At 34.2% G+C, this 14,745-nt stretch overlaps 1 protein-coding gene across 10 annotated transcripts; it reads left to right on the top strand.

Annotated features, from left to right (window-relative positions):
- The first annotated feature begins 109 nt into the window (after positions 1 to 109).
- Positions 110 to 14,572, top strand: LOC128895960 (uncharacterized). Of its 10 annotated transcripts, XM_054159016.1 has the most exons (20): positions 110 to 546; positions 1,288 to 1,464; positions 2,334 to 2,438; positions 2,621 to 2,894; positions 2,976 to 4,555; positions 5,654 to 6,932; positions 7,222 to 7,242; positions 7,336 to 7,560; positions 7,736 to 7,922; positions 8,001 to 8,264; positions 8,340 to 8,692; positions 8,937 to 9,186; positions 9,770 to 9,823; positions 10,106 to 10,411; positions 10,498 to 10,884; positions 10,945 to 11,206; positions 11,275 to 11,484; positions 11,564 to 11,704; positions 11,835 to 11,941; positions 12,019 to 14,572. In XM_054159016.1, the coding sequence occupies exons 4-20, from the start codon at positions 2,632 to 2,634 to the stop codon at positions 12,268 to 12,270; spliced, it is 6,141 nt and encodes a 2,046-aa protein (XP_054014991.1). In that variant the 5' UTR covers positions 110 to 546; positions 1,288 to 1,464; positions 2,334 to 2,438; positions 2,621 to 2,631; the 3' UTR covers positions 12,271 to 14,572. The 10 variants fall into 10 exon arrangements, with proteins under 10 accessions (XP_054014991.1, XP_054014996.1, XP_054014998.1 ...); XM_054159021.1 differs by lacking the exon at positions 1,288 to 1,464 and having other exon boundaries at positions 2,976 to 4,453; XM_054159023.1 differs by lacking the exon at positions 1,288 to 1,464 and having other exon boundaries at positions 9,096 to 9,186.
- The last annotated feature ends 173 nt before the right edge of the window (positions 14,573 to 14,745 follow it).

The following is a 14,745-nucleotide window of genomic DNA, read 5'->3' as shown; positions in this document are numbered from 1 at the left end:
TATAAATAAATATGCGTACAAAGCATGGAAAATGGATCGAGCGATTATTTTTCCATTCGTAATTCGTTGAAATTAAAGTCCCTAGCAGCGTGGAAACGACCGCCATCTTTAAAAGGGATGACGACCATCTTGGACCATTTTTCACGGGTTGTTGACACGGGCAGATCGCACAGCCGGTTGTGAAAGTGTTTTCGCGATGTAAAATCGTATCGTAATTAAATCGGGAATAAGTAGTGGTTGTTTAGAAACTGGAATCGTAAGCGATACCGGTTCACGCGTTTTAAATTATCGCGTGAGGATCGTTAGACATGTAAGGGTAAAAAAAATTCGTTTGTAACGAGCGTCTGTCACGAATGTAAGGGAGCTTGACAGAGACGAATGTATAGTCTTATCGTATTTACTCGGAATTTTCTACAGAAATTATTTTGTTCGGTAATGTTCTTCCGTGCGATAAGGAATCGACTTATCGAAGTGAAGAAGATATAAGATCGTTGGGGATACGTCTTTACAAAGAAAAATGGTTTCGTGCACATGGTGACACTTCTGGTTAGTTTGCGCTTTCTATAAACAATTTCGTATATTTCGTTTGAATATAATTACGTTCAAACGTGTGTATTATGTGTTTACTGTAAATTGAGAATCGATCGTGAAATTACGTATAAGATAAAGAATCCTTTAGCGATTAATATTATTGCGAAATTTTCGCACAGCTCAAATTCACTGGCATGCGCCTTATAATGGCGAAATATAACGTACATGTACTTGTATTTTTATAAACACTATCAATTATCGATAAGAAATCATAAGCGTTTTCTAGTATCTGCGATAACGTTTTCGATTTTACTATAACTGACGTTTATTGCTAATTCAATTACGTTTATTATTTGAATAACAGTTGCAGTTTCGTCATCTATTAGTGTTAAAATAATTAATTAAATGTGCCGTAATAATGTATTTAAAAAAAAGAAGTTCGTAAAAGTTTGCAGTTGTATTCTTCTTTAATGGAAAATATGTTGGATACTTTTGTGTGATAATATAAAGACCAAAGTGAAACTTCTTTTTGAATCTAAGTTTGCAATAAAAATTTCTTTGCATTTAAATTTCGTAAGCATAATTAATACACTTTGTAAACTTGTGTCCTAGTAATTCTGCATCTAAGTTTGCAATAAAAATCTCTCTGATCGATACAAATTTGAAACAAAACTATAATTTCTTTGCATTCAAAATTTGTAAGCATAATTAATTACATTTTGTAAACTTAAATATTCTTAAATCTAATACACCTAGAGACATTACTAATAGCAATGATAATTTAATCAATGAAATTGTTGCGTTATGAATGTGCCATGTTGTGGATACATTGTGTTGCGTGTAAAAGCCATGCACCTTGTGTTTGTGTCTGTTATCAAAATGAATGAAAAAAACAGCATGTGCATCACAGGATCATAGTGGATTTAATAACAAGTATGTATCATCTTATAATCGATGCAATGATTTATTTATTTTAAATTGACTTTAATTCAACTATAAAAGCATATCATCTTATTTTTCATACAATCATCAATGTATAACACGTTTATATTAAAGGAAAAATATCTTTATTATAATCTAAATTTTACTATTTTTATTCACTAATTTATATTTTGTGAATGCAACTCTATATTGCATGATTATTCAATTGTTTTTATGTATAATTTTGCATGCAAATTTCTTCCCCTTAAATATAACAAAACATAAAATAGTTGATGATACATTCAAAGTGCTATAAAAAATTGTGTAAATAAGTGAAACTTTGCTACATTAGCTTCATTATTTATTTTAAGCTACATTTAACTTTAAGCTATTATTACAAAGGCTTACACATTATATACAATGTATATAATATAAGATTATAACATGTGCATGCTTCCACTTTTCATACTTCAACTACAGAGAAAGGATTCAAGTATTGATTGCAGGAGCATGGTGTGCTATGGCAATGGGAGGAGGGTGAAGCCCAGACAAGACCCCACCTCTGTATACTATGCCTTCCATTTAACTCTAACTTAAATCATTTCAGACAATCACAGACATATATACCTAATGTAATCTCACAATAAAATACCTCACTAATGTTGCCAAAGAACATGCTCAGCATTTCTAAGATACATTTTGAGTGTTGTCAAAGTAATAACCTATATAAATATTTAATGACATTAAACGTGTTATGTTTATAAAATTTAAATGCAAAATTATTTTAATAGATGTGTCTAGTGACATATTACACAGCTACATGATTTTATGTGGAATCAATAACATTTATTTTGCATCTTGTTGTTGTGTTTTGTTTTCAGACTATCCAACAAAAAATGATGAACAAAAAGAATAGACGAATGACAATGGGCTGAAATATATCAGACTTTAAAACTCTTACAATTTTTATACACGAGAGATTCCAGGTATTAGTATTATCTAACATATTTTTTTGATGCTTTCTCTATAAAGTATGAATTGCAGAAGTAGTAAAATAAGTTAATCAGAGTACTCTGCAATCAGTTTTCAACATATCAAATAATTGACTTTTTATATTTGTTACTTTAGGTACAATTAATATGATAATTTATATTTATTTTGTCTATAGGGAAACAAGACATGGCTACAGTAGAAGAAAAGAAACGAGTTGGTGGCTCAAAAGTGTCAGCTATCGCGAACATTTTTCAATCGAAACCACAACTGGACAATTTAAACCATAGAACTAATAATATTTTGTCAGATGGTTTCAAGGAACCAGCTGTACCTTTAAAAGAGTCTCCCACGCAAGTCACGGTTGTTAGAACTGAAAGCCATGTGGCTCGTTTCAATAATGCACGAGCACTTTTTGAGAAACTTGGAGAAGAAAATAAACCAAATAAACCGTAAGTGCATACTTGTAAAGTAAACAGAAATACAAATAAAGTATTAGCATTAATAAAATTATAATAAAATATTCTATTTAGGGTCGATCGAATTGCAAAGCCAACCAATTTACATGGTTTGAGATCGCGTTCTAGTTCGGCAAATTCTGGATCGGGTTGTACGTCTCCGGCTAGATCACCGCGTCCGAGATCTCCTTCGCCTCCAGGAACTAGAGATCATTTGAGTAATTGGAGCGCAAGCGTACCAGCTTTAAATGCTGAGAGACATTTTGAAAATGGTCACAATCACGGTTTGGATAATTTGCCAGACAAACATAAATCGCGCGCAGCTTTTGGAAAGTTCGATAAAAATTATGGCAAAGAAAATCGTTTGGATGATCGCCCGGAGAAACCAGAAAAACCGGAAAGGAGATTAAATTCAAAAGAGTTGATTGAAAAGCAGAAAAATTGGACTAGCCATTTCTCAAAAACTAGACCGAGTAGATATAATTCAGACCCAAATAGATCCGTGGTTCAGAGTTCTTTGAATCAGAGCGCAAATAAAGTGAACATTGAAACTACTTCCGTAGGACACGCACAAAATGCAACAAGTATCGATAACGAAGCGAGAAGGCCAACAGATATTTCAAGTAATCCAGCAACAAGATCTGCGAGCTTTTGTTCAATTAGATCATCTACTATATCACCACCTCCACCTCCACCGCCAACAAGAAATTCTTCTACTTCGAACGCGAAAAAAGAAAGACCGGCTAGCATTGCAGCTGTGTCTCCTGTAGATCTTCCTAGTAGTCCAGAATATGCTACTATAAATAAATATTTTGATACTTCGCCAAGTATACCAGAATATGCAGTTGTACAAAAAAATACGAATGTACAAAATAAAAATTTCCAAAGAAACCAAGAACAGCGGGAAGCTTCAAAGAATATTGTTGCTCCTACACCAGAGCGAACGCAAGATGTATTCGTGCCAGAGTATGCTGTTGTACAAAAGAACAGCACAGGCAAAGTGCATTCACGTAATACGGACATATCAAAAAACACATCTGTTCAACATTCGAAAAGCTTCAATAACACGGAAAGTTGTTTGATCTCCAAAAATGCCCTTGCAAGCTCAAGTATTGATATTTATTCGCAAACGAAATCGCATGTTTCCTCTTATGAAAGAAATTCTGATACATCTAGTCCAACGCGGAGTATGTCGATCGAGAATATTTCTAGTATTGCGTACGAAAATAAGGTGAAGAGAGACGGTGATCTGCTCGATACTCCCGAGTATTTAAATTATCCCTCGAACGCTGTACGTTCACCCCCGAAAACTTCCGAATGGAGAAACGAATGGTTAGCCAAAAACGATGAAATTTTGAAGAAAGCAGCGAACCTGAAAAATTCTAAAGAAGTTTTAGATGTAGAAACTAAAAATGAAATCGTTAGACTCGATCCAAGACCAGACTGGGCCAGACCAAGCGTAAATACCGTAAGGAAAAAAGATAACACGATGGACGAAAGGAAAATAGAACCGTCAAGATCTCCGGATCCGGAATTGAGACCACCTTCTGGAGGTACGGATAGTGCTTCTTCTAGTATGAGCTCCCCTAGCTCCCCTTCTAAGGATAGTAAAGAAGAGAAGGCAGATAAGGAAATGTCTGAAAAATTTCAAACGGGTATAGTATTTGAAAATCATTCTCAGTTACATTGTTTAAACTGACATCTATACAAACGTATGTAACCACTAATACATCTTATACACGTTTGAATACGTTAAGTTACTACAAAACAGGAAACACGTACGCAAAATCATAAATTTAATTTAATTTTTAATTTTTTTCTTTATTAACAAATAATTCAGTAATAGTACGTATACATAAATGTTGTCATTTTATTATGGCATAGTGCCAAAATACTAAAGAGTAAAAGCACAGGAGGAAACTCTCTCCTCCTTCCCCTTTTCCTCCTCTTCTTAATCTTAGTTCCTCCTACCGGTTTCAACAGTATTATTTATAGAAATCTCTGTGTATTCTGTTCTGCCTCTGTCTGGTTGTACTTTACAGCATTTCTTCGGAAAAGTATTTTACAAATTTCAATTCTCTTTTTGTCAGTATTTAGAAAAAAAAGTAACATTTATTAAAAATTAATTATCATTATCGTTATTAAAATACTTGTTTTGTGGAAAGTGCATTAATAAAAAATAGACATAAATTATGTGTAAATCAATTTGATTTATTAAAAATAATTTTGCATTCGGTAAATGAAGCTTAAGTGTGTTTCTATGCGTGTTCTTCAATGTGTTTCTTAAACATTAAATTAAAAAAATATATTACAATATTAATGCTTCTTGGTAATTCGAGTTGAATTTAAAATGTTATTTTATTCAAATAATTTGGTAAATATCCAAGTTTCTTCTTGATAAAGTGTATACATTTTTCGTGTAAAATATGTATAACACGTTTTACATGTTATACCAAATAAATTTGTGTCACAGGTTATGCGCATTGCTAGTGTTGTAAAATATTTCAAAATATTTACATTTAGATTCTTTTTGTAAAAAAGATAGTATTTTATCTCTTATTGTGTATTTTAATTCTTTGAATTATTCGTTATTCTGTACACAAAACATAAGAGTATCATGTGTCTACGACTACTTTGCATTGATTGTCGAGGTATTTTGTAATATCCTTTTTTCAAATTTGATACATTTATATTTTATTGCACGTATACTTTACGTTATCGCATAATTTGATATTGTAATATTTGATTTAAAGGACGTAACAGTTATGATTTGGAACCCGAAGAGCAAGAAAAGCCTGCAACATATGCAGAATCCATTCGCGAGAAGGATGTTTCGGAAAAAAATTCACGATTCAATGAACCAGATACCACCACAGTTATTCGACGTTCTCATGTACGTGTTGATCTTCAAGCTGCTGGTCTGGGACACCGGCCACCATCAGTTGTTAGTTCGGATCAAGAATATCCGCCGTTAGAGCATAAAGATATACCGATACCTTCGCCGTATGCAAGAAAAATGCAACAAAATCAAGAAGTTTCCACGCAAAACAACGAAGGTAAACCTCAAATGAAAACAAACGTAGAAGAAAATGTACTGATAAAAACTGATTCAACAATAAGTTGCCATAATAAGATATCTCATGACAGTAATCATGATCATGCAAGAGCGAATTCAGTGATCACAGAAGTAAATCAAAATGTAGTCTTAGATAATAATAAGTCGAAATCAAATATTACCAATGAAAGGCATACATTTTCCGAAACGGTATGCCAGAAAACAGTATCTAACGCCAAAAATGATCAAATCAAGATTTCCGTGCGGGAAAAGCTCGCAAAAAATAAAGAAGAGGTATCTGGGAAACGTTCAAGTTTCGCTGAAGTTGATAATAGAGTAGATCAAACAGACAAAGCCATTTTAAATACGAGTCAATGTTCAACTATTTCAAATACTCATAGTAGCGAGAATTTGATAAACAAACCTATTAATAACGAAGAATTAGATGAAGCGGTACGTCCAGTAAATGCATCTGAATTTCTGTTAAAAAGTGGTAGTCAGAAGGAATATATAACGCTAGCAGGAAATACGATACAACCACCCAATTCCCAAACGGTAAACAATATTATAAATAGGAGTATAGAAGAATCGGATCAACCTCAAACAACTTGGGAGCAGGAAAAGCAAAAAGCTGAATTGGCAAAATTACGATTACAAGAAAGTACCCCCGTCATGAATACCGTTCAAAAAGCTAACGTACCTCAAAACGTGTCACCTGCCGTTATAGCTCAACATATAGAAATGAAACAAGCGGTTGAACATGTCACATCCGAAAATAGTCTTCACGATGATAGCGATTCTAGCGACACTAAAACTATTACAAATTTGGAATATGGACCAGGAATGGATATGAAAAATGTTAACGAACACATTTCTAAGACTGCAATGGAAACTTCTAAAACTAACGTTAATCAAACAGTTCCTATAACACCAGATACTATGACAGCCGACGAGGCAGAAAACCTGCTCAGTTCTCGGTAAGTTCACAAACTAGAGTTCATATGTTGCAAAAATAATAATTAATACAGTTGGTATTAACATAAACAAGGGTCATACGATGCACTAAGATTTTTAAATAGATTTTTTCATACACCTCTATATTTTATAATTATGATAATTCTAGTTGCGTAGCGAATCATTTCATGGCAACTTGCAAGCAGCTTAATAAATTTTATTTCCTTAGTTTAAATTCTAATATTTTGTTCTATTCGTGTTTATTTAAATGTGACTTCGAACAAACTTGTAATCTACTGGGACGAAATGCAGTATCCTAGAGAAAAAGATAAGGTGAGTTCATTGTCATTGTATAGTTAAATGTCTTCATTGATCATGATATTAAATTACGAAAGAACAACATGAATTATATGAATAATCGATTAGACAAGGATCAGTTTTGTTGTCGGATGAGGAAGCACAAGAAATAGCAAGGCTATTGTCGCCTACTGCAAATGCTGAGACTGTAAACGAAGAAAATGGTATTGATAAAAGTAAAGACATGGATAAAGAAAGGGAGAGAGAAGATCAAGATAATACACCAGATTGGCTGTCCGATGTTCTGTCTGCTCCTGATACCAGTCTTATTAATAGCACCACTAATGATTATAGGTGAATCTGTTTGGTCTTTTACGTTCTTTACGTTCTATAAAAATATTTTGCAGCTTGTGCTATCTATTTATTTCAATTAATTTAATTAATTGCACACGCGCGATCCGATTTAGCACAAAAGCGCGATAACGATCGTCTTATTTTCAAACAAACATTAAGTTTTTCCGATTTTTAGTTTGTCCCATAGATCACGTAGCGATTTAACGATAGACTCGTTAACGGAGAGTCGAGTGGGTTCTGTAACTGGCAGTGAAAGTGGTTTGCTTGGATCCGTTAGTAGTTTAAACTATACTCATGAAACTAACGACGATACAGAAACTGAACATCAAGATGAATATATCCCGCCAATGCCTGGCAAAGTTGTAAGATCGCAAACAAATAAAACCTATTTTAATGAAATTTACTTTAAAAATACGGCAGACATGATATAATTCGTACAGGTGCTCGTGGAGAATGGCGTACATTATTTCGAAGACGGTCATTTTTGGATGGAAGTCGCCGGAATACCAGAATCGGACGAAGAGAAGGACGATTATCCGACAAATTTACCCGAGAAAAAAATGACTAAAGTTTCATTTGACACAGGACCAATGAAAGTTTACTCAACGCATTCGGTGAACGAGTACGATCGTCGAAACGAAGACGTGGATCCTGTTGCCGCAAGTGCAGAATACGAACTCGAAAAACGAGTGGAAAAGATGGAGGTAGTTCTTTAACGTTATTACTGAACTGGTATTTCGTTATACGTATACATACAATAAATAACAACAATTTACCAGGTTTTCCCAGTGGAACTTATGAAAGGACCAGAAGGTCTCGGTTTGAGCATAATTGGAATGGGCGTTGGTGCGGATGCCGGACTTGAAAAATTGGGTATATTCGTCAAAACCATCACGGAAAAAGGCGCAGCTGCGCGAGAAGGCAGAATACAAGTGAACGATCAAATTGTTGAAGTGGATGGAAAATCTTTAGTTGGAGTTACACAAGCGTATGCAGCCAGCGTTCTTCGTAATACTTCGGGTCTTGTGCGTTTTGTGATTGGTAGAGAACGCGATCCGAACTCAGAGGTAGCCATGCTAATTCGCCAGAGTCTTCAAGCAGACAAAGAAAGAGAACAAGCTAATTCCGCAAGGTACGATTAATGACGAATTAACGAGTTTATATATGGTTTTGTAAAATCATTTTCCAATGATGGTTTATCCTTGCTCGCTAATGCCTATGACGACAATATATGGCCACCTCAATGACGGCACGTGGTCGCTTGGGGTACTGAGGAAAATGACTTTTTTATGATCATGTAGTGCTATCGAAGTCGTTTGAAATATTGTAACATAAACGTGTTTTTTTTTCTTTTTTTGTTATTGTTATTTGTATAGAAAACTTAATTTTTCGGATGCCTCGCCTGATAGTCAACGAGGCGGTGAGGAAGGGTCCGTTGGAAGCATGAGTGCAATACCAGGTTCTCCAGCTATGTCGTCATGTTCTGAAGGGGAGCCTCCCCAAAGTCCTATAGAAAATTACTTGTCTGCTTCTAGTCGGAGTAGATCTCCTATTATCAGTTCATCGATGCCACCATCCGCCACCACACAAAGCGATGTCGACAGTCTAAGACTACTTTTACAAGAGGTATCGTATTTCTGTCAATAAGAAATAAGATACTTAATATACATGTTTAGTATAAGTAGTCTAGTGTACGCATAGTAATTAAAAATTTTAGTTGAAATATTTCGTTATACGTAAATTTATATTTATTCTTACGAAGATAGATAATGAGAAACATGCACTGTGGTCTCGTTACTCATCATCGGATAATTTTTTCTGTTTAGTTTCTCTTCTGTTTCCATAGTCACATAGTAAAAAGATATGCCAAAAAATTAGCGACTTTATCTTAAACGAGAAATATGATTTTGTATTAGAGTATATTTTTCGTTATTTTATTACTGCACGAAGTACCTAGTGATATATTTATTTTTATTAGTTTTATAAAATATCACTGTGTAAAATGCAAATCTGTATAAAGCTATGCACTGTAAGGTGTTGTATATATGTGTATACACGCGCGCGCGCGCATATGTATATACATATATACATATGTTACTTAAATTGTACCGCTATTTTATGTACACATGAGCACACTTTCATAGGTTTATAGGCGTGAATATATTTTTGGTTTTGCTTATGCACTGTGTTCGTTGTTCGCTGCTTGCAGAGTCAGTATAAACTAGCATTAGCAGATGGAGAGGTGGAAAAGCTCAAAGCTAAGGTAATCACATGAGATTTTTCACGAAGCAACTTTTTATTACTATTTCCACTGCAAGACATTTTTTAATCTATAAAATAATCGATTCTTGTCTGCGCCATTTTTCTATGTATCACATGCTTTTAATTCATGAAATTTCGCACATCTCGATAAATATTCTTATCACTTTATTGCCCTTTTATAATTGCCCATGCCGTATGTCCAAGCATTTGTATATGTATTTTATCGTATTAACGTGTATCCTTTTATGAAACAATCGAATTTATTGTAAATGTTTATTTATAGCTTGTAGACTTGGAAACCAGTGGGGCGGGTAGTGAGGAATATGCAGCCAAATTACGCGAATCTGGTTTACGACTCCATGAATCCGAGAGAGCTTTAGGCACTGCTAGACAGGATTTAGCAATGGCACGAGAAATGCTTTCTCAAGCAACAGCACAGAATGCTGCTTTACAACAGAAATATGCACGAGCAAGGAGAGCAGCACGTGAGTTGCGCGCGGATATTGCGGCTCGTGATGAATTCTATCAACAGTTGTTGCAAGAGAAAGACACAGAATACAATGCTCTTGTTAAAAGTTTAAAGGATAGGGTAAGTTGCCGATTAAAAATATACGAGTCACGAAACTTTACGAATAATGCAGTATATGGTAAATAATAACTTATGAATAATTTTAGGTAATCACGTTAGAAGTAGAATTAACGGAAACGCAGAGAAGGTTTGGATTACCCGTGAGATTGCCTTACGATGGTACAACAGCTAGGATAGTCACGCCACAGTTATCGCGTCGTCAGTTACCTCCACCCCCTTCGTCAACTAGCTGTCAGCTTTCAGACACAGAGACATCGGATCTTAGTAGCCCCGATGACGGGGATAAAACTGCAACAGTGGAGAGAAAATTACCGCTTCCCTTGCCAGTCAAGGAGGAATTAGACCGAGCAGTACCTGCTCATCGACTCCTCGACAATTCTGCTGGGAAAAGTAAAGCTGAACTTGCTAGCAGAGGAGGACTCGCGAATCGACAACTTCCTAAACGATCCGGTGGCCTTAGTAATAGCAGTTCCGTAAGTATACAGTAAATTTGAAAAAAATGTAAATAATTTCTGAATAATATTAATCTTTAGGACTATGGTTTGGACGAATCCGGTGACAATACTGACGAAGATTCGTCTTCGAAACTTCTTTCTCAAGATACAAGTAGCAGGTCTCCGAACGATTTGACATCGAAACAATCGAACTTGAGTTCCTATTCCAGTAGTTCTTCGATTAGTTCACTGAAAAGTAAACATATGGAACCTACGCATCCAACGGCGATCCGACAACACAGTACTATTAGCTCTCAAGTTAGAGCTATGACAGAACAAAGTTGGCCACAGTCACAAAAAAGTACTATCTCTTCTTTTAATCGATTTTTAGAAAATATTAAGTATGAAATGATTATTAATTTTTCTCAGGTTTAACCGGACCACCGGCATCATTAGCAGAACAATTAAAACAAGTTTTGGCGGAAAGAGAAAGACGGCTTGGTGGAAATGATATGTCTTCATCGAGAGAGAGTTCCGGAGACTTTAGCGACTTAAATAATCCACATAACGATCCAGCTTTGGTTACCCATCATTTAGTTGAAGAAATACGACAAGCTGTAAACGAGGCTAATCAGAGAGGTAACGTATCCGACGATAACAGTTAATGAGTCCATGTTAAACTTAATAACATATTTTATAATGCATTGTCTCTTTACAGTAAAAAAAGTCACTATTCCTTCGTCAAATATAATTGGTAACAGCGCGACACCCTGGCACCATCCAGGTAGTTCACCTTCCAGTCTATCTTCCGGTGGATCCGTCAGCCCACCTGCTGTTGATCCTAGCCCATCCAAAACAGGTAACGTAAACGATCGAAATATGATTCGAACAGTAAATAATTCATGGTCCCTATTATCATTTTGTTACGCTTCTTTTTTTTTTTAACATAATTATAACCTTTCCATATATAAATAAAATTGCAAATCTAGATACGAGTGAAGTTTGGTTGCCTCCTCATCCAAGCGACTTTGGTTTAGGTGAGAAGAAGTCTCATTTTTGGCAGAATGCCCCAGTCACAGATTGGTCGAAGGAACAAGTGAGTCTTGTTTATAAAATATTTGTTGAAAACTTTATGTGCTATAATTACATTCATAAATTAAAAAATGGTATTAGGTGTGTCAGTGGTTATCGGGAATCGGTTTGGAGCGTTATTCGCCGCGCTTTTTGGAAACTGGAATTAACGGCGGTAACCTTTTACGGCTTGAGTCCCGGGACCTCAAAGCTTTTGGTATTTACGGAGAAGAGAAATCCCATTTGAAACGGAAATTAAAGGAACTTAGAGCACAAGCGGACCGGGAACGCAAGGAAAGAAAAGAAATTGAACGAATGCGGCGAAAAGCAGAGAAGGCTGCAAGGAAAAAATAGTTTGTGTATACAATTATGTATTTGTGTCCTTCGTGAAATGCAATAATATTGCACAAAAAGTCGGTGACATATGGAAATCTTGTGTATGATATTCCAGTGATGTCTGTAATGTATTTTTCAATTCTTCCGTCTGTATTTAATTCGCTAGTGCGTATAAGCAGTCACAGTTAAGTAAATGTTCTTGTTCGGATTTCTCTATCCGAAATCTTAAACATTAATTATTTATACTGAGTTATCAAATTTTTATCTTTACATTTTTGCATTTATTTATGATCCTTGTATTCGTGTTGCTTCGTTATTCTTGTAGTATTTGTATTAATTATTAATATTTATGAAGCGACAATGAATACAGTTCAAGGAAAGGGTATGTATGTGAAAACATGACCCCGTTATGCCAGACGTATGCAAGTGATATGTATTGTATAATATTCAAGCCATTTAGATAAATTGTAATAAAACTTTGATTATATAGTTTTTTTTTTTTTTTTTTTTATACTTGTAAGTATATACTTTATAATGGTATCTGTTTTATGTTACTAGAATATGTTGTTTCTTGTATTTATTTTTATTATCGATTTGATTCGTGTAATAACAATTTCATGTCGTAACAGATAATACAAATGCTAGAGAAATAGGATATTAGTGTAACTATTACTGGAAGAAAGTGACTGTCCTTTAGTATGTACATCATTGAACTGTCAACGAATTTGTAATTATCAATACGGTGTGTGTTATAAATTTCATTGTAGATCGATCAAACTATAAAATAACTATATTCATCTGTATTTATTCCATTTAAATTTGCTCAGACTATATTTCACGACACTAACAAGTTATCGCATTTCTTTTATCTATATAAAATGAAGTATTGTCATCATACATCAACATCATATTATACCACCGTTTTCTATGTATTAAAATTTTTTTTCTTTTAAATCATGCGAAATTTGTATTATGCGTATCAAATGATAGAAATCTGCACAACGTCGATTTTATTGCGACTATAATTTTTAAGTTATGTGATGAATTTTCTTCGGCGTTTTGTATACTTTAGACATTCCATGCGATTTTATAATTTTATCTTTATTAACACAAGTAGAACAAACACTGCGGAAGCTTTTATGCTTCGAGCAATGTCCCTATGCATACGTGGATATACTGCGAATACATTGTGTATTAAATAATGTATGTGAATACAAGATTAGTAACCAAACGAGAACGCGTACTGAATGTTCATTCAAGTAATTACGGGACCCGCTTGGGTATAACGTAGACGAACGTACCTTATCGTACGTATACTTATTTATAATAATGTTAATGGTTTTGTATAATGTTAAATACTTTGTTTTTCTCTTTATATCGTTCTTTTCAAGAAGAACGTTTCTTTCACACGGAGCAATTAAACGTGCAAAGTATTTGACATTGATACATATTGTACATATTACACAATGAACGATCACTAATATTGTAATCTACAAGAACATGAGTATGACGTGAGGCGTGTAAGAGGCATAACTATAGTGTCATAATATCTTTATAGAGAATAGTTTTTCATTTTCTAACTTAAGCGTTTATCAAAGGTCCTCCATTTTTTAACAGTACTATGTATCACGATATCTTAAAAGCAATTAATACTTGTTATTTCTGTTGTTATATACAACGAAATGTGGGAACTGAACTCGAAAGATACAACAAATCGTTGAAAAAAAAAGAAACTCTTGCGTCTCAGGGTAAATCTTAATATGTTTCGAAACTTGTATGTTCGACGAACAAAAAAAAAAAAATTCTCAAGGATCAGAACGTCCTGCAATTCGTTTTAAAGTAATATTGCAAACTTGAAGGAGCAGACGTTTGATAAAAACTGACTGATTTACGATAAGTTTTTGTAGTTGATTTTCAACGAATGGCTTAGGTATGCGACTTAACGAAGCAAACACTTGTCCAAAAGTAATAGTCTAGCCCAAGAACCAAAACTTTTACATCTCTATGGAACTACATGGTATCTGAATGTTTTTCATACGTTTTTTCGGTAATTTTAAATTATTGCACACGGGAGAGAAAAATTATGGTTCCATGGATAAGAACGAAATATCACAGTTGCGTGAACGGCAGCTTTTTAATAATTACTATGAAAAGTATTGTCAACAAATACTCTTAAACGTTTTAATTAAAAGTAATTCATACAATACACTCGTAGTTTGTTTTTTTACCTAATAAATTATACACCGAGGAAAATTTCAATTGTATTGTACATGTATATGTATCTAAACCATAGACTTTAAATACAATAATAGAAACCTTATGTATCGTTACGATTTTTTCACCAAACTTGTAAAATGATACTCAGATTTAATAAGCGAAATATATTGAATTTATTTAAAAGAAAAATATCGATCAAAAAACGCGCCTATAACAACGTGTACTGTTTCGTTGTCGTACGATACCGACGCATACTACGAACTGTTTGATCGATAT

Source organism: Hylaeus anthracinus, unplaced genomic scaffold (genome assembly GCF_026225885.1).
Source record: "Hylaeus anthracinus isolate JK02 unplaced genomic scaffold, UHH_iyHylAnth1.0_haploid 5, whole genome shotgun sequence".
Lineage (NCBI taxonomy): Eukaryota > Metazoa > Arthropoda > Insecta > Hymenoptera > Colletidae > Hylaeus > Hylaeus anthracinus.
Note: the sequence above shows the minus strand (reverse complement) of the source record. Positions and strands in the feature narration are given on the sequence as shown.

Excerpts from the sequence above, each read along its gene's own strand:
- LOC128895960 (XM_054159015.1), top strand. The coding sequence starts at position 2,632 with ATGGCTACAGTAGAAGAAAAGAAACGAGTTGGTGGCTCAAAAGTGTCA. Across the intron at positions 2,895-2,975 it reads GAAAATAAACCAAATAAACC|GGTCGATCGAATTGCAAAGC; the intron begins GTAAGTGCATAC and ends TATTCTATTTAG. Across the intron at positions 9,187-9,769 it reads TAAGACTACTTTTACAAGAG|AGTCAGTATAAACTAGCATT; the intron begins GTATCGTATTTC and ends CGCTGCTTGCAG.